General features: G+C 40.8%; 1 protein-coding gene and 1 long non-coding RNA gene across 3 annotated transcripts; one reads left to right on the plus strand and one right to left on the minus strand.

Moving 5' to 3' along the window:
• Positions 1 to 657: 657 nt before the first annotated feature.
• Positions 658 to 10,681, minus strand: nr2f1a (nuclear receptor subfamily 2, group F, member 1a). The gene is made up of 3 exons (XM_069699916.1): positions 9,314 to 10,681; positions 7,345 to 7,872; positions 658 to 3,431 (listed from the first exon to the last, which is right to left on the minus strand). The coding sequence occupies exons 1-3, from the start codon at positions 9,744 to 9,746 to the stop codon at positions 3,157 to 3,159; spliced, it is 1,236 nt and encodes a 411-aa protein (XP_069556017.1). The 5' UTR covers positions 9,747 to 10,681; the 3' UTR covers positions 658 to 3,156.
• A 746-nt stretch (positions 10,682 to 11,427) lies between these two features.
• LOC138621686 (uncharacterized) lies at positions 11,428 to 18,676 on the plus strand. 2 transcript variants are annotated; one of them, XR_011310953.1, is made up of 4 exons: positions 11,428 to 12,482; positions 12,554 to 12,762; positions 18,198 to 18,234; positions 18,501 to 18,676. It is a non-coding gene; the product is annotated as an uncharacterized lncRNA (long non-coding RNA). The 2 variants fall into 2 exon arrangements; XR_011310952.1 differs by having other exon boundaries at positions 11,430 to 12,762.
• The last annotated feature ends 1,497 nt before the right edge of the window (positions 18,677 to 20,173 follow it).

Raw genomic sequence — 20,173 nt, forward strand, 5'->3', positions numbered from 1 at the left:
TTTCCTAGAGTTCTCATGTGTTTTGCTTGTATTTCCTATCCAGAAACGTTAATTAGGAACACATGCCACCATTTCATTGGTTTTTGAACTATTCCTTTATATAGCCTGCAGTGTAACAATTGTATAACAGAATGATTTCACCAAGAGGATAAAATATAGTTACTCTAGAGAGATTTTGACTACATTATGTGGAGACAACCAGCTGAAAGCTGTTTTTAATAACCCAGCAAACAATTTAGTCCAGAGCTACATAAAACAAAAACGACCTGGACTGTTGTGATGGCCATGATGAAGCCAGGTTCGTTTTCTTTGAAAATCGATCATTTAGCATTGATTCTCACATTTATTCAGGAAACGATCTTCTGTTTATTAAAAAAAAAAAAAAAAAAAAAAAACACTGGCTAAAAACAAACGGGCTGAATGATGTTAATAGCTCCAGTGATCCAGGTTGCGTTTTAAAGGCTGTGTTTTGGGTGGATGTTGATGATTATGTGTGCCTGTTTTTATTTTTTTTTTTTTTTTCTGGGTTAAATTCAGTATATTCTGCCTCCAGTATGGCAGAAAGGAAAGGCCCCTGCAGCTCATTATTCTACATCCTTCACCTGACCTGAAGCTAGAGGAGATTCACATCCACAACAAGGAAACAACGATCCAAACTGAAGAAATATCACATTTATGTTTGTACAATAGCTTAGGAAACAACAAGGCGTATGACCCAGGGCTACAGACAGGTCGATTTGGAGCTAAGTACAATACGAAGGAACAGATATCAGTCATTAGAATAAAAATGTGTTCTTGTGAAAGAGCATCTGAGGACAACCTACAGCACAACCTACCTCATTCCATATTAGCGCCAACTAATTAATACTTTAATATTGAAGCCTTTGAAGGAGACAAGCAATACAAACAAATAAACCACTGGCACAAACACCCCTCCCCCAGTCCTATAAAGGTGGATAACAAATATGGCAATATTAAATTCAGGCATTGCAACGTGCTACATGCAGTTGAGCTCCTGTTCTACTGTCCCTCGTCAGCAGATGAATATGTGGGCAATATGGCACACAAGCAACACGTCTGATGATGAAGACGGTGGACTATCAGGCAAATTTAATAATTGTCACACCGAGACCCTTATTTTCTTCTTCATGACGCCTTCCTATTTATCACATTTTATCACTCCGGGTGTGAGTGTAATGCAGTGATGCCAGTGAGGGTAGATCCAGGTACATAACTGGGCTTCCTGTGTCATTTGTGGAGAATATGGAGACAAAAAAGAGGGAACGCACGTACAGAGACAGACCAAGGCAAGGAGAGAAACTCTATGTAACCCATCTAACACATTGAGGACTTATCGATGTACTCATTACACTCTGAATGTATCAGGCAAACCAAGGCCACATCTCTTTCTGTCTCTGTCTTCCTCTCACATACGCACACACACACTTGACTTCCTTCTAACACGTTTCTCCTCTCGTTTGTCTCAGCACTGGCTCCATAGTCTCTCTACCCCCTCTCTTTCTTTCTCTCCCTCCCGCCCTCCCTCCTCTCTATTCCCACACAATGCATCACACTCGGTGTTCCTATCGACTGGCTTACATGCTGTAAAATACATTTTCCAGATTGATCACGCATATCACAGCAGCTTTGCGGCGGGGGCTAACCCTTTTGCCAAATGACGCCCACATCAATATCGAGGCATGCACTATCAAGGCAGAGTTTTTTAAGAACGGGGGAGAGGGGAATATTGTTTGGTTTGTGGAGAATCACCTTGATTAAGCCACGTGACGAAGGATCGAGGCGGCTCTGTATGGTGCGCAGGCTTCCCTTGCTGTCTGGGAAAAATATTAAACATTAATGCGGTCACAGGCTGGCAGAGACCCCAGTGCTTCAGTTCTTCACGTATAGTCTCCCCTCCTTTGTATCCGCAATGCCAGTTATGTCAGTGGGTCTGTTAAGATGTAAGGTATACGCCTATTGTGTAATTACCATTATTCCGGTGTATCACCTCGTTTTCACTGGTAGGTGTAACAGAGGCAAACTGTGTATTCTGAATTATGGTTCTGCCTCAGTAACTGCAGGCTTCACTTGCGCTTTTCTTACAGAAACCAGAGAGGAAACAGATTCCCTCAGATGGCTTTAAATAAGCCCGACCATCTTGACATTTGCTTCCAGGAAAATGCTTGAGAATGAGACATGGTTGCCTATTTCTTTTTTTAATAGTACAGTCACCATCACACAACTTCATCAACCGACCCTTCTGCAAAAAGCTGCATCATGGAGTAAGCAAATTGAAGGCAACAACCAATAAAATTCAAGAAACAATGAAAATTTTCAAGACGAAACAAACAAAATGTATTTGAAATGATATATTAAAAGTGCTTTTGATTTTCATGTCTCTCCTCTTTGACTGATGATCGACTCCACACGCACTCATGGCCCGGGGAAAGGCGCCCCAGACGTCCTGGAGTAAAAATGTCAGTAAAAATGTCCTGGAGGTCAGTTTGCTGCTGTTGCAGGTCCATCGTATCAATTGGGAAAAAGTTCAACCATCAGTGGTGATATTGTCATAGCGATTAGACTGTTTCTTATTTGTCTAAATTTCTTTATTTTTCTGTTTTTAAATTCTCACTTCAATTTTAATTCTTGGAGAACATAGCTTCGACAACATATATCGCACTCATTATAAGAAGCAAAAGGTTATATCAAAAAATTATTAGTATAGAATCACAGAAACCCTGGTTTAGAACCAGAAAAAATACAAAACAGAGAGGTACATAGACACAGGACAATTCTTATAATTGCTTGGAAACATTATTTTCCCGCTAAGTCTTGATTCTTTTTTTCTTACTGCGCATATGATGTTTTTCATTTTATTTGTATTTTTTACAAAAAAGGAAAATAAAGACTAGTATTTTACAAAATGAAGAGTATTGTTCTTGAAGATGAGGGTGGATTTACACAGGTGTAAAGTCCAGTTCCAATATTTTTCTGTACATTATGTATTCCATCACAGTCCCAGAAGACAGGAAAAAAGTAATGTCTTCCAAGTTTCTCAGAAAAGGTCCTATATATAGTCTTCTTGAAGGAGGATGGGGTGAGGGGTGCTGAATTTTGGTCCTTTTTTCCTCTCTTTTTTCCACTTTCATATAAGGATCATTGGATGGACATGTAAGGCCAGTTGAAGCTGCTCCCGGATAATAGCATATCCCTGATGAGGGTTTCAATAGGAGTTTTACCTACCAAGCGGACGAAGAACAGCTGCTCGATTACCGAAGAGGAGACGGTGCGCAGAGAGGGCAGCCGCAGCAGGAGTTTCCCAAAGCGGCTGGGCTGGTTCGGATACTGGCTCCTCACGTACTCCTCCAGGGCGCACTGGGATTTCTCCTGAAGGCTCTCGATGTGAGCAGCGTCCGACAGGCCGCAAGCGTCTGTGAAACACACACCAAAAACACTGTGGTTAGGGTCCTCACATCTCTAAACCCTGAGGTACAACATGCTGAGGGAAAGTCCCTGAATCTCTTATTATTAATAGTAAACACTCGGAGGAACAAGTCAAACAAAAACTGTCGGATGAAAATACATTATTAAAATTCTATTTCAAACTATGTCAGGTCACCAATCCTGCAGAAGAGCACACAGCTGAAGAGAAACAGCAGAAGGCGAATAAATACACACATTACTTTTTCGCCACTATTATTTTTTTTAAAGGTATACGACCCAAATTGCATTGCTGATATTTTTTCTGATATTTTCGGCACAAAATGTGAGCACAAAGCCACATGGTCATTTTTGCCTCAAATGGGCTCAGCTTTGACATGTGCACACCTTGCCATACCCAATTTACGTCGTGAAAAACCGCTGTGGTTATCATTCAACACCCTTTACGTGTTATTGACAATGTGGAATGAACAAACACGCTGCCCAAACATGCTACATCACACTGAGCGAGTGGGACTGTCATACAGAATAAACAAGGGACTTGCTGCAGGAGTAAGGGATGCACAACTCAGTGGAGGATATTGCTGCCTGTCCTGACGACAACCAACAATAATATAGGGCTAAATGTCATTAAAACTGCGTTGTATAAACATGTAGAGTCAGGAGTGATGGGGTAATATAGCCAAAGGCGAAAAAGGTAGGCTATGGGCCGAAAGGCCGCTGCTCTTGATGTCTGGACTGGGGATTCAAGTAAGGAAACATAAACGGCACTGATGAATCTGAAATTACTCGGGATGTAATGTGACCTAATTACTCTGCAGTAAGCTGTTAAGTGATTTCGCCGCTCTTCTCTCCATAGACCACTCTTGGCCTGTTTTTCGATGGAGCCTATAGGACAGGCCGCTGAAAGCAATCAAATTTATTAGAGGAGGTGAAGTCAATAGTCACACAGAAGCGACATAAAATGTCAGAAAATGAGCCTGCGCAACAAAGCAGGCGAGGAGTGTTAGGTGCTCACTGGTGGGTTGTGCAGCCACGCTTCAATATAGACAACAGCATATAAGGCTTGTTAGTGTCTTACGTGCTTTAGTCTGTTATAAAAATGAGCTGTTTTTCACACAACCCAAGCATGCGTGTTCTACTGCTTATAAACTGCTGTAAACGCAAGCAGCGGAACCGCTGGCATATATGGTCCCACGTGAAGCCTGGGCTGTCCCTGTAAGATTCTCGATTGAGCGGTGCTTTTGTGCAAACTGCACAAGAAAGACAGCTTTAGTATTTAAGGACTATACATTAAGCACCAGGCAGAGGCTTTTAAGCCTATTCTTAATTTCTCAGAGCTATAACTCACTTTGGCCAGACACAATAACCTTATGAACCCGGGGGCAACGCCGCGATCTCGGGGTGATTTACTGTGACCTTAGTCCGGCCGGTCAGAGCCCCATGTATGCAAATCCCTTTGGATTAACGCTGAGTGTCCCTTTTTAAACTCTACACCAATCAATACGTCTGAAATTAATTACATTTGGAAATTTCTAGTAAAACATATAGGCGAATACTTGACAGGAATTTTGCAAGGCAGCGATATAGAGGAGTTCAAAGCTTCGCAGGAGATATGCCGCAGTAGAATGTTTGCACTAAGAGAAAAGCTGGTCAAAGACACCCCATAGTTCTCCATAAGGCCAGCCTCTAACACTGCACCCCACAACCTCAACAGCCTGGGACAGGGGAGCAGATAGCTTCCAGATTCGAAAATGACTATTTCTGTAAGTTTGCAAAGGCACACACCGCAGTGTGCACATGTGGATAAGGAGTTAATGTAAGACAATGATCCTGAACTGTGGTGAAATAGTTTAGCCTGGCTACCATTATTTATGCATCAAATACTGACAAGTCTGGTGTTATTAAAGGCAAACAATCCACGCTGATCTTGGCAAAGTGCCACATGACTTTCTATAGCCGACACCAGTTGTAGCCTATCAAACTAACTAAATGATCTGTTAGAAAACATGGAGGATGTGTGTGTAGTTTCTCTGGTTAATCTGGGGTGAATTACTGAAATGCCGTGCAACAGAAATATATGGCCAACTATGTCCCTGCACACGGTGACACTATAGAATGTATGGGCTAATAGTAAATAAGGCGGATCTAACATGGCTGTCATATTACTTTAAGAAAGGTAACTGGGACAAAACCCGTATTATTTGTGTTAAAGCATATATTTACCTCTCAGTATGCCGTCAAAATTTGGCATATCAAAATAACCTAGCTGCCAACCCCCAACAGTTATTATTATGGCTTCTGAAACAAAACAAAAAATACTAACAGATATATGGTCCTCTAAGGAAAACCTATGTGGTAATGTGTTCCACAAATGAGCAAGACTGAATGTTAAACGTGTATTAGTAGTTTGCTCTGAGTTTCTATGTAGTTTGGTGAGCACTGAATATATAGTTTGGATAATTTAGATCCTGATTATACACACCTTATTAATAGTATACACACCGTATGAGAATATAACATAGTGTGGGGAAATTTTGCTATATTATATTATATTATATTATATTATATTATATTATATTATATTATATTATATTATGTTATATAATATTATATAATATAATGTACACACAGTAAAGGTAATGTGGGCTCTATGTGCAGTTATAAATCCCTGTGAAGTTGAGTCAATAATAAATAATAATTACTGAAATATGCTAAAGACAAGTGTATCCTCACTCAATATAAAAAATGAGTTATGCCGCTTTCTACGGACATTGAAAGTGCCCGTTATTTCAATATGACACCAAATCTAAAAACCACAATAAAACTGAATATTTTATCATGAGCGTGTCCAATTATAGATTATCTATAACCTTGTTGCAGAATTTTGTAATGGGCCAAAAAACCGACAACGAGGGCAAAACTTTGAGGTAACTTCAGAAGTAGTTTGGGGCCTGTACGTGAGTTTAGATTTCCCTTTTCCTTCTCATAATCACCCGACTCCCCTGACATAACAGGCCTAATGGCACCAAGCGTACACAACTAACTCCAAAATAGCATCTAAATTACGCACCGAGAGTAAATAAGGACCTTTAGGACCATGGCTCAGTCAGTTATCAATTAAGCTATCAACAAATAGGTTACTTAAAAAAATTGCTGCTTATAACTTTTCCAAGCTGAGCGTCAAGATAAAGTATCGTCGCTAAGTAGGAAAATTAATAGGTCAGTTTAGATTAATCTACAAGCAGTCTATAGAGCAGTGCTGCTCTGTGTCCATACAGAAGCGATGCACTGACATAACAGTCAACTGCATCAGCTTTTTTGATCTCAGTCTGCTAAGGATTATTTCCTGCACCCCAAGACACGTGTTTGTGCACGAAAAACAAGGATAAAAGCATGCACCGACACCCATAAATGCATCAGCTGTCATATATCACCCAGTGATAGACTATTTCATCTTTACGCTCAATTATTTGACACCTGTTCCAAAATTTATGAACGCAAACAATCTCGCTCTCGGTTCAGACATGTTCAAAAAAGTTTAAAACTCCACCGTTATGAAATATTTACACACGAGGTTGTTAATTATCTCCCATCTAAAAGGCACCGAACTGAGTGATACACTTAAAAACTTGATGCGCTCACTCAATCTGGATTTGTTTACACGTCTTATGCTGCGGCTGCAACTGACATGGGAATGCATGTAAGTGGATATGTAGCAAGCTGTTGACAAAATAGCTGTTTCATCGACAACACAAACATCTAGTAAACTCAGATTTGTGACCAGTTTATACCTGACAGCTATATTCCTGATGCCACAGGAGCTGCGCTCCCAGTAACATTACTGGAACTAGGCCTCATTTGATTATAGACATGTTCCTGTGTGACATGTTGGACACCCACCTGATGTAAAAAGCACGATGGCCTTGAGGCAGCTGTACTCTGCCGAGTCTACGTGCAGGGTCTTAAGCTTCTCCACTTGCTCCTGGAAGATCCGGATGTGATCCATGAAAGCCACGACGCGGTCCGCGGACATCGGGGAGGCGTGGAGGCCCGCCGCCGCGAGCAGAGGGGCCACATGCAGAGGCATGGAGCACTGGGCCGCGTTAAGCACAAACAACTCGCTCCACGTCAGCCTGAGAAGGGACACCTGGTCGGTGATCTGCAGGTCGGGAAAGAAAGGGATGTTTCTCGCCCACTCCACGGCGCTGAAGAGCAAACGAGCCGCCAGCTCGCAGATGTTCTCGATGCCCATTATATTGTTGGGTTGCATGCACTGGCTCCCGTACCGGGACGTCGGGTATGGTTCGGCCCGCAGCAATAAGGAGATGTATCCGGACAGATAGCAATGGCCATTCAGAGGGTCGCCGTTCGTCAGCGCGTACTGGCCTGGGTTGGGCTGGGTTGGAGGCATTCGTCCTCGCTGAACCGCTGACGAAAAGAAAGAGAAAAAGAGGAAATGTGCATCCAGGACTGACTAACATTGTTCATGAGTAATACAACCGTCAGAAAGCTACAGCTAGTGTGTATATGCTCAGTAAAGCGGCATACACTGAAATGAAAAAATCAGCACGCTTTTCAAAACATATTGACCACTCTGCAATGATCGCAAGAGTATAATATTTCACAGCAAATTATTCTATCGACATCATAAACATCTCATCAAAGCAGATGTGCTGTGTCCCTCAATCTCCACATTGTTTGTATTTGTATTTAAGGATGCAGGCTATATAGCAGGATTGTATGCACATGAAAATACTTCCACTTTTACACACAAAACCTACATGTTTTCTGTTATCCAAAAGTACATTTAAGAAATTGACCATTATGAATATTTCCAGGCGTAATTACTTGTAATTTTACCGTTATATTTATGTGGGGTTGTTTTTATTTAAATCATTATTATTTGTGGCCAAACATGTTACAAATATGATCGATAATTACTGTTAAATACAATCACATTTACACTCTTTGCCCACACCATAAGGTCAGCAGGGATTAAAAGGAATTCAGCTACTGTTTAATATTACAAATCAAATATTAATGTACGTCAGGGTACAATATACGTGGGCATGCAGTGTGTACTGCAAATAATAATCTTAAAATTGAAGGATGTCTGCATAAATTGGAATCAAACACTTGACATGGAGAGGAAAGTTATACGGCCTGTAATGCACCAAGCAAAACAATGAGCCATGAACAACTTCAGCGACATTATTCAGTGTGTCTGGGCTGTCTAGTCAGCATAAGGAGCCAGAGAGACGTGGGTTGGTGGTGTGTTCATTTTAAATTCACACACACACACACACACACACACGGGTTACGAATCCTACTTTACAATTATAAATTAGAAAGCTCCACATACTTAAGGGACTGTTAGAGAAGGGACTATTAGCCTTTGCACACTGTACACACACACACACCCAAAACACTCTCTCTCTCTCACACACACACACACACACACACACACACATACACACTCACAGACAGGCATACAGGCACATACAAATACACACAATCACTCTTCTGCTCTAAAAAACTATACGAAAAATGGGCTTGTCGGACCTAGTGCCTTTGCTTGAAAACAGTACAGTTAAGACTGCAAGAAAAACAAAATAAAAGGGTCAGCTAGACGAGCCGCTTTGTTCAGGCGACCTGCATTTACAGGCAGTGCTGCTGTGGCTGCACTGGCCTTTTACCCCTCTCTCGAAGGCAGAAAGACTAACAATTCCTGCAAACATCTTTCAAAAACATGGATGGAGACTGCAGTATGCCCAGCCATATAGCCTGTGACCTTAATGCAACATGGCAGCCCTGTTCGTCTGTTACTGGGATGCGTAATCATGAGTGGGCTTTAAAAATATATATTCACCTTCCCGCCGCATTCCCACTTTTAAACACTTCTTCAGCCGGCAGTATTGGCACTGATTTCGGTGGTGCTGGTCAATGGGACAGTTCCTATTGGCACGACATGAGTATGTTAAGTTCCTCCGTACACTCCTCTTGAAGAAACTTTTGCATCCCTCGCAGGTGAACTGGCCATAGTGTTTGCCGCTCGATTTGTCTCCGCAAACCACACATTCAATATGCTGCTGACTCTGTCCAGAATTTTGACTCCCCTTGTCCCCGGCAGTCCCCGGCGTGGACGGGGGTCCCGGCTGGCTGGGGGTCTGCGGAGTGTGCGGCGCCGCTGACGCCGCCTGCTGCTGCTCCCTCGCCGGCTGCGCTGCTGGGTTGGGGCCGCTCGGAGGTCCTCCGGCCACGTCTTCCTGCGGATCTCGCCAGACGCTAACTACCATTGCCATATCTCGGCCCCGGAAAGTGCTATAAAGCGAAATGATCGCCGATGTTTATGAAGCGTAGAGGGAAAAAAATGAGATCTCAAAAGACGGGGCAGTGCAAAGTCAAATCGGAGCACGCAATCTCATATGGGGTAAGAAGGGAGTACAACGCGATCAATACATTCAAAATACAGGAGGGCGATTAAATAGGCACCCGATCAGGATATGCAAGTATCGGGAGGCCAGTTCCAAGGTAAATTGCAGTCAGCCATTCAGGAATCCCTAATCTTGAAGGAAAACCCGAGTCCAGACGTAACAAATTGCAGTTTGGTATAAAATAGCCACAAAGGAAAGCAGGAGCGATTCACATGGACGCAGGAACGAGTAAAAAAAAAAACCTTTTTGCTGGAAAGACACGCGATCCAAAGTGCTGCGGAGATAAATTCCTTTCTCCTTTCTTCCCCTTGCTCCTTTACACTCCCGTCTTCGCCGTATAGGAGGGGAGGAAAAACTGAAGAGCTGGATTTTTACATCTATATTCTTAAATAAACCTCATCATCTCACCCAGCAGCGAAAGAAAACCGCGTCGCCGAATGAAGTGCCCATGTATAGTTTCACCTCTCTCCAGCAGGAGGAATGGAGATACGAAGAGAAAAGATAAAAAAAAGAAGAGGAAAAACACCAACAACTAATAGAATATGCAAGAAGAAGGAGAGACCCAAAAATGAATGCGCTTAAACGGGAGGACCAGCAGAGCAATGTTTCCGAAACGGGGGATCTGCGCGAATGTCTGTATATAGTGAACTTTGACACTACTATTGAAACTGACACGTTTCTATGGAGATCGCTGCGCCTTATATGGTGCTCATGTCAAGGAGCCAAGAGAGGGGCTGCTGGAGACTGATAATCAAAGGCGACTGACTGGCCAGAGCCCTGCATAGAGGAGGAGGAGAGGAGGAGAGGGGGGGATAGGGAGAGAGAAAATGGGAGGCTAAGGTTATAGCCAAGCCCTCTCTTTCTCTCCATTGGTTAAAGTCCCCCTCCGTTCATTCACTGCAAAAAATGTCCATCCCAGTAAGTCATCTAGTCTCGTGTTCAAATGTTCAAATGTTATTTTCTCCCCTGAAAATACTGTAGAAAAAAAAAAATCAAGTGCAGTTTGCAGAATTCCACTTGTTTCCGATTGCACTCCGAGTCGTTTGTAGATTTTTAGGAGTCAATATCTGGAAATAAAGCGGAGTATGCAGGGAGATTCCTCGAGAAATTAACAGTCGCTGTAATAAAATGTACAGATCGATTGGTAGTGGAAACAAGTAGAAGCATCTCGCCCCGAGTATCAAGATTCAGTCTTCCGTTTTGGCAAAGTCAAAATTTCCAGACTCAATACCGAGCGGACTGGTGTCTGAGGATGGATATTTTTTGCAGTGTTGCCATCTACGACTGGAGGGGCTGGGGGGCTCTGACAGGCACAATTTACATTGAGCTCGCCCCGCGCTGCTATTTACTTTGAAACCTGATTAGTATGGGCCGTCTATTGTCACCAAAAAGAGGAAGAAACCCTGGATAGAATAGCAAAAAAAGCGGGGTAAAGGGAAGGGGGGGACAAAGCTTTTACGCACGACAAATAAACCAAAAACTATGCGCAGCGTTGAAAGGGGGGTTCTGGCTGAGAAATTCCCCAAAGTTTCAGAAATGGTTTGTCTTGGACTGTTATCTTTATCATAAAATTAACTGATGTCATTATTGGTTTGAAGTGGATTTAGATTTTCATACGTTGTTTTGTCCTTGGCATGCGCATTGCGGTATATCGTCGTCTGTAATCGGCACAGTCTCGCTGAAAAAAAACTTACAATTGAGTTTAAACCAGTTTATAAAAGGAGGAAAATGTCACTGGGAAGAATGATGCATAAAAGACAGCGTGTTATACAAACGGGATGCTTTGCCAGCGGCCGAAAATCTCTAAAATTAGACGGAGGAATGAGCAATATTCAATAATTACCAAGGTCCTATAGTCTCCACAATCACTGAGCTGGTGTCACATTATGTCTTAATAATGACAGTAATTCAAAATCATGTGAAGTTACTGGGAATTTGCATGGGGATTCCGGCTTTTTTGTATCAGGGTTTCTGCAGGCTTACTACCTCTCCAACTCAAAAATGTCTGGATCGCGCTGCCATCTAGCGTACATTGTACAATTACAACCTCATATTAATGCATGTAGAAGTCCTCAAACGTGCATTTTTAAAACTTAAAAGCTGATGTTAAAAATAAAATAAGCTCGACTTTTGCGTCTGTGGTGTTTCGTCTTTTTTGACTTTTTGAAAAGTACAATCTTTTTGATGTTAAAGTTTTATAACAAAAAACTTTCAAAGAGCATGAATAAATGTAGGATATATTACAACAAAATAAAATAGTCTCAAAAGTGAACAAGTATTTTGATGGCAAGCGGTTTAGATGGAACACAAACCCAAATCGGTATGCGTAAATCAGCTCCAAAACATAGTAATACTATGTTGGAAAAGAATAACTATTACACACAATTTCGGTTTAATAAAATAATCAAAGTCGTTGTAAACTGAGCTTTAACCACACAGAGATATTAGCAGATATAATGGAGCGTTAATATGCAAGTGCCCCCTTTGAAAACGCATTGGAGGGATGGGTTGTTTTTTAAGTATTCAACAAGAGAGCTCTCTCTCCCGTCCCTGTCTCGGACACTCCACTGAAACTCCCGGCCATGTGTCCAGGTCTTTGAAAAGGTGAAACCAATAAGATTAAATCGGACAAAGATTTTTTTCTGTAAGTGTATCATTAAGATTTAACTCCACAGATTGGAAAGGAGCTCCGCAGGAGAAGCGGAGAAGAGAGGAGAGTGAGAGGGACAGCGAATGGGAGCAGGGTAGAGGCTCTAATAGAAATCTGGGAAACGGCGAGAGAAAAAGGAGAAAGTGGACGGCAGGACATTGAAAGAAGCGCCAGTGACGGCGGTTACCAGTAGAGGAGCAGCTTTCTACCTGGATAAAACCAACCACCAAGACGGCAAGTACACTTTTTTATTTCTTACTTCTCCAACGCTACGCACGCATGGTTCTAAACTCTCTGTCACGACACATGACCGTTTACTTCAAAGCTTGTAGAAGACCCGGGTTGCGTCAGTGTTCCAACTTTTTAAACTTGTGGACACTCGCTTCTTTTCTCCGTATTATCGCCGATTAGAGACTCGTTCCTTCATTTTCCAGCGGTCCCCACTCATCTGCTCATCAGATGGTAGAAACGTTATTACAGGCTGATTGGAGTAGGCTACCGCTTTTTTGCACGTCCCGTGCACCTCACCTGCGAGACAGTTTGATGGTTGAACACATAATGAAAAGATCGATAGCAGTCTGTTTGTCTCAGCGATAGTGTCACCGGATTAAAGAGCTGATCAAGGAGAGCAAACGTTGCCCATCTTTTACACTCCTTTCCAAGCGCCAGTTTAGCCAGTATACTGTGACATGCAAACATTACAGTCGCAAATTTTTTTTGTGTGCATCGGCAACAACACGTTACGTGTCGGAAATGGTTGCAGTGAGGAAATGTAAGAAGACATGCGATGTGATTTATCAAAGCAGCATTATTGATGTGAAGGGACTTAAATGAAAACTGATATAAAATAAATGATGTGCAGTGTAGCCCAGGTTAACCTATTCCAGGACAAAGCGCGCGTCAAAGAGCTTTATAAAATAACCTCACATAATAACATTTTACTTAATCCTCCTATGGCCAAATTAAGTTCATGCTCATTAATAATTTTAGGTCAGCAAACTTCGTTATATTTTTCATGTCTCTTCAAAGTCTTTCATTTGAACAAAAAAATATACATGTTTGTATAAAATATTAACTTGCAAAAACATGCAAAGAATCACATAATCACGTTATTTAACACGTCCTTCAGGTGATGGATGCGTTTGCGCATTATGTAGCCGTCTTAAAGTGTAATGTAACAGTTTGCTTTGTTACGTTATAGTGTTGTTGGAATTAAAAGGCTAAGTCGGATTTTTTACATTTTAATCAAACAATATAACAAACAACAAATACATTATCTCTAAATGCTTAAATTTTTCTTCTATGATAGTTTTGTCAAAGGACCTGATTAATTCAACATGTATAAGGATAGGAGGCACGTAACAGTTTTGCCAAATCTGTAATCAATAACTGTTGCCTTCGGTACACAGATCCAGACTTTATGGCTCATGCAACGCAGCTTTTTTTTATATGACTGAAACCAACAAGCAGCACAATCAGTTGGGAAAACACTGAGGTCAGAAGTGCAAGGCCCCTAAATACAACCACAAATGACGACAGGAAGGCACTTTTGGAACATTTAAAACGATACAAACGGATGTGGAAATTCATAAACGGTGGAGGGTTTGATTATTATTGATTGTGTGTAATCACATCAGGGTTATAACCACAGCATATAGTCAATAAGACATTGTATGGGCTTAGAGGCTGATTCCCGTTTCCAGGGGCCTCTGCTCTAAACGCCTCCTGTGTACACAGGAGTGTTATGTTTCTGGCTAAAGGGCCACATACAGCTCATCCCTGCGACTTTAACACCTGCCTGCAAAACTGAAATAACTAAACTACCCAAAATGAATTATGTGATGGACACCTTTATGTTTGGAGCTACAGGCATCGTTTCACATCCACTCTGTTGGTCCTGGCTGTTTGTTTGAATAATAGACAATGATTAATAGTCAAATGGAGCATAAGATGTGGCTATAAACCACCCAATAACTTTACTCTGTGCTTCTGTGCAGAGTAAAGTTATCTGCGTGCAGCTTTAGGAATTCTGCACGCAGATTACCTTTCATCCCATCCTCACAATACTTATTTTTTATTAATGATAGTTACAATTCTGTGAGTAAACACCATGGCGGCTGACAATGCAATGACATGAGTTAACCTGTTAGCAGAGATGATGATTTGCACTTTCTATATTTAAAAAAAAAAAAAAAAAAAAAAAAAAAAAATTGTCAAAGCAAATATGATCACTGACATCAGGGCAATGTGTTTCACATTTGGCATTTAAACAAAAATAACATGAAGATGAATACTATTTTACAGCATAGGAGTCACTGACAATAAATGAACACAATACACATTTTAGTTATCTGTCAGTAGGAGTAAAATCTGTATTTACAAATAGGCTTCCATCTTATTTGCTTCCTTAATTTAAATAGTAACCCTGCAGAGGTATATTGATTTGTAAAACCATCAAATATAAAAGGACTTTAAGGCCTTTGACCTGTTTGAAACAACAACTAAGATTTTGAACTGGTTTTATAAGTGGGAACCTATTGCTATAGTGCAGGATTTTTAACATGGTAATAGTTTGTACTTTTAAAAAAAATACATAAATGCTGAAAAAACAGTCATATTTTTGCACATCTTAATAAAAAAAATAATAATTCATTCTAATGTTTGTATTTGAGGTTTTGTTGCTTTGAGTGGTTATGTGTTGAAAAGGGTGGAGGGGATGAAGGGTAGGGGTTGTGTGTGTGTGTGTGTGTGTGTGTGTGTGTGTGTGTGTGTGTGTGTGTGTGTGTGTGTGTGTGTGTGTGTGTGTGTGCAAGGGGTGTCTTTTTGTCCAAATCTGTACCCCAAATTATTCTGGGGGCTCAGATTGGTGTGAAAGGGACGAGAAGGTCACTTGAAATCGAATTTTATCCGATTGCTTTTTTTTTTCTATGGATCAGCAACTTTCAATAGACATAATCTAATCGCTCTTAATGGAAAAGCCATTCGTGAGAAATAGTGGAAATATCCTGGTGCCTATTGGTACAACCATTTAAGACCTTAACATTTAACAGGCAACAATATATCTAAAAATTGCGTTTTTAATTATTAATGGAAAGTAAAGGTGTGTCTACAAAACAGGGGAAGTTTAAATATCAGTTTAAAACCAATGCAAACAACAGTTTGTGTATTTGGATAGATATGACTTAAAGTGTATTATAATAGAGCTGTTGATTTTTTTTAATGTTATTTCATCATAACACTGTGCATGACTTTCAAAGTTATCTTTTTGCCCTAAAGGGGTTTTAGTTTCACTGTAAAATGACATTACTCTACAGTGAAAAACCTCCCAGTCTGTATGTAGATATTGTTTATTTTCTCATTACTGTTAATATAGATTCACGTCTCTAGAGATTTGCGCTCCTTCACTTTTACATGTGATAAATGAAAGTCTCTTTTCAGGGTTTTTGTATCCCAGACTATAATTGAGGACAATATCTGAAAAGACTTTCCCAATTAGGTTTGAGGTTGGAGTTAAGTTAGAGGGACTGTCAGTTTATGCTATGGGCAATGGCTTTATTGCTCACTAACCATCATTTCTTTAGAGCCTATGTGCTAATTAGTTTGGATGGTCCCAGAGACGGAGATTATAAATCCATTAGCAGTGAAACCCTCGTGGTTCCACAGTGCAAACACTGTAATTTTGTAGTACACCAAAAAACCAAACTTTAAGTACCAGAAGCTCTATGAGGGGAAACAAGATTTTCAACAGCGTGTGTACTTCTTAGGGATCCAGTGTGAAAGGAATCCTAGCATGCATCAATCAACAGCCAAGCTGAATACACAGAGTAAACTAATAGAAAATCAACTGATGTGGGAAAATGTTTTATCAGAAGGGACGTGTGACATTCAGTGGCCGAGAGTTAGTCTTAAAAACATCCTGTTAATCTCATTAATATTTTCAATTAATATAACATTGTAATCACAAATGAATGATCAACACAACACCATTTTAATATTGTGTGTACTATTTTTATGCAAGTTTGGGAAATAATTTAGTCTCATTCCCCAAATGGCTGTCAAATATCCAGAGAGCGATGCAGCCTTAAGGAATAAAGTGAATTAAAACAGGACTTAATACCTGTTTGACTGCTTTTAAAGAGGGCAACACAAAAACTGGGACCTAAACGGGGGTGCGTGAGGGCATCTCACCCTTAAGGTAATTTATTTCAGGGAAACCGGGGGGCAAAGGTGGAATTCTTGAGAAATTCAACAAGGATAAGGGAGCTTTAGGAATTCTGCACGCAGATTACCTTTCATCCCATCCTCACATTATCCGACAACACACCGCAGAAATATAGCTCAGCGACAGAAGAGTGAGATTACCCTCCGACACAGAAGAGTGCAAAACCATTTTTAAGAAGTATTGTGATTATTTGGGGAGCGCACAAGAAGAGAGAGACAGAGGAGGAGAGCGGAGGAAGGGGGGGTCAACACAGTGGAGAAGTGTTTTTTATGGGTCTTTTCAAGGGGGGTGTAAAAAAAAAAAAAAGATGGCATGGCTCACCGTTCATAGTGTCCTGTCGCTGTCATAATAGTATAGAGGATGGTGGGCTCACCTGAAAAGAGTTTACCCACATTTTTATATTTACATACATATTTATGGTGGGTAAATTTACATAAAAGAAAATACAAAACTGATATATACAAACAAATTACTCCTCTTTTGGTCGCTTCAACAGATTGATGTTTACATTGTTTGTCATGTTGCCTTGTTTTGGTTGCTGGGCAATAGTTTGCCACATTTTGGTTTAACTTTTTAGTTGTATATCTTCTGGTTCATAACTAAATGAATGGCATGATATTAGCACTGCACTATTTTTCCTCATCTTTTTTCTCAAAACCAACACACAGCAGGGGCTTAATTAGAAATGTAGTGTAGCTGAACCATCAGCATGCTGGAGCTGAGAATGACTGAGCACACTGGTGCAGTCTACTTTACAACAGTGCGGAGAAAAAAAGAAAATGATTTCCCCTCTAACTCTGTGAGGCAGTTTGACTGAAAGACAATTATTTACATTTAGCAGCCTTGAAAATGTTCAGTGCCATATATTAACATAGATGGACGTGAAGTTTCAAAGTTCTGCTTAAACCTCCCCTTTCACAACTGTAAACTATTATTTATTATAATGTTAAAATAGAGCACATATTACCCAACACAGCACTTGTGTAAAATATGTGCATTTTAAACATATCACACATTTCTAAATGAAAACACTATTAAAAATAATAGTTTAACCAAAAGATACCCTTTTCTCTCTCACACACCCACTCACAGACAAATCCCTCTTGAGAGTTTGTGTATTTTTATTTGAAGGGAGTGTGTCTGGTGTTTGTGTGTGAGGGCACATGTGTGTGAAAAAGACAGTGAAGTGAAGGTGTGAAGATGTCCTGTGTTTAGTGTCCAGACCTGGCAGATTGTGACCTTATCAATGTGAAACTCTTAAGATAAATTATTCATAGCACCTGTTTGATGTCTCCGGCCAAAGAATGACAAAGGTGTACGATTTAAGATGCATCTCAAAGCCATGAATATCAGCCACTGCGCTACCTGTCTCCTTTTTTTATAGCAGAAAAAGAAGGAGGGAGGCTGTATTTTAAATATCAAAAATCAACAATTTGTTTCCTAACAGGGGGTGCAGAGGTACGACCAGAGAACTGTCACATGAAGTAAGTTAATTCTGCTCTTTATTTGTAGATGAATTAATAAAAAAACATTTTCAGCATTCAAGGTGTGGCAGCTGGGAGCCTTTGTCTTAATGTCATGTGACTCACAGGTGTTTATGTCGGACATTGAAGCGGGCCACCCACGTTGTCACTGCCTGCCTTATTCTGACTTTAATTTGAAACTTGAAGCAGAGAGTTTGTGCGAGTGATTCAGTGAAGCTAACCTTACCCTGTGTAATCGAGTTTTTGTTGTGTGTGTCACCTCGCAGGCGGAGAGCGACATGGCGGCCTGGCGTTCGGAAGCACAGTGGGACCTGCCGACGTGGTGCAAGGACTGACACTGGGATAAGAGGGAATTTATGAGGAGTGTGGTTTGATTATAGGGCAGTGACAGGGATACCACTGCTTTGTATCTGCAGTGATCCCCTGGTATATATATATATATATATATAAATATATATATATATATATATATATATATATATATATATATATATATATATATATATATATATACACACTATATATATGTGGGAAATATAACATAAAAGCTAAATTAATTGTCACTCTTAGGAAGGTTTTTAAAACGCTAATGTCTTTAAATATCGTTGCCCAATTCAGATTTTGTTCTTTTTTTTTTATTACTGGAGTATGTGTTTATCAATCCTAGTATTCCCACTCAGAAATGTTTCCAAGCATTGTGAAACTCAAATTCTTTTTTAGTGATTTGTTTTGGAAAAGGCTGTCTTTGGCTTTTTGGGAAACTGGAAGCTGATCTTTTCATAGCTAGAGGTCAACATAACACTCAGTATTAATAAAACAAATAAAACTGGGATGGTTAGTAATGATGATATATACAGATGATCTTGAATTATGTGTGAGAGCATAAAGAGGGAGAGACACTCTCACATGTTTGTGTGTTTACTCGTCTGTGTGTGCGTGATAGCCAAGTCAGTTTCCCCTCAGATGTTCCCTTTAACCTTTAACCCCGGCGTTGGGGTCAAGCCCTGACAAATGAGATGGCCGAGTTCTGGCCAGAACTGCAAACATTCCACAACAATCTTCTGTCCTCCTCCTCCCCTCTCATCTGTCATTTCTCACCCCTTCCCTCCTCTCGGTACGTCTTCTACGACTTTGAGAGATTCAGGGGATTTTTCTTTTTACACACAAACATGCTATATTGTATTTACTGTCTTAATGCACACACCCTTCAAAATTAAGAATTACAACACTGGTTTAATTTAATATCCCCGACACTGCCTTGTTTACACAAGAAGGGAAAACAAGAGAGTATGATCAGTGAAGAGAAGCTCTGCTAAAGATTTGGATATTACAACCCTGCACTTTGAAAGCACACCGTGTGTGTTTGGAAAGCCTGTCAGCGATGTCAAGGATGAGAAATGTAAAAAAACACACAGCAGTGTTTTTTTTTTTTTTTTTTTTTTACACGCTGCTGGCTCTAGCATTTCCGGCAACATTTCTCACTCTGCCTCCTCACACTATCCGCTCTGCTGCAATATCCCCACATTTTTTCCATCCTTTCAATTCTTCCCCTGCCCTCCCTCCTCGTCTTCCATCCCCACTCTTGCTCCCTTTACCCTTCTTCTGTGCTGCCCCACCCTGCCTAATCTCAGCTCTGCCTCCCCTTCTCTCTTTTCGCAGCACATTCACTCGACTCCCCTTTTTTTTCTTCCACCCACTATTTTCTCTGATTTTCTAACATGCCGCTCCACAGAATGCTACCACCTGTGTCTTTAGGAGGAAGGGAGGGGTGGGGGGGGGGTGGGGGGGCGGCGGGGGGTGGAGGGGGGGGGGGGGGGGGCGATTGGCATTCCTCTTCTGGAAGCTGGTTAAGGTAAGTGGCACCTCCTATTACAATGACACGGCAAATAACCGTTGAGGTTGTTGTGTTTCTCGATGAACTTTTTGTTGTTGTTGTAAA

The sequence above is a fragment of the Brachyistius frenatus genome, unplaced genomic scaffold (genome assembly GCF_029030835.1).
Source record: "Brachyistius frenatus isolate BFR_SWC_R1_liver_20210118 unplaced genomic scaffold, ASM2903083v1 Contig_31, whole genome shotgun sequence".
Taxonomy (NCBI): domain Eukaryota; kingdom Metazoa; phylum Chordata; class Actinopteri; family Embiotocidae; genus Brachyistius; species Brachyistius frenatus.

Coding starts and splice junctions, on each gene's coding strand:
- nr2f1a (XM_069699916.1), bottom strand. CDS start 9,746: ATGGCAATGGTAGTTAGCGTCTGGCGAGATCCGCAGGAAGACGTGGCC. Junction 7,873..9,313: donor AGTGGGAATGCGGCGGGAAG/GTGAATATATAT, acceptor TCTTTTCGTCAG/CGGTTCAGCGAGGACGAATG. Junction 3,432..7,344: donor CATCGTGCTTTTTACATCAG/GTGGGTGTCCAA, acceptor TGTGTTTCACAG/ACGCTTGCGGCCTGTCGGAC.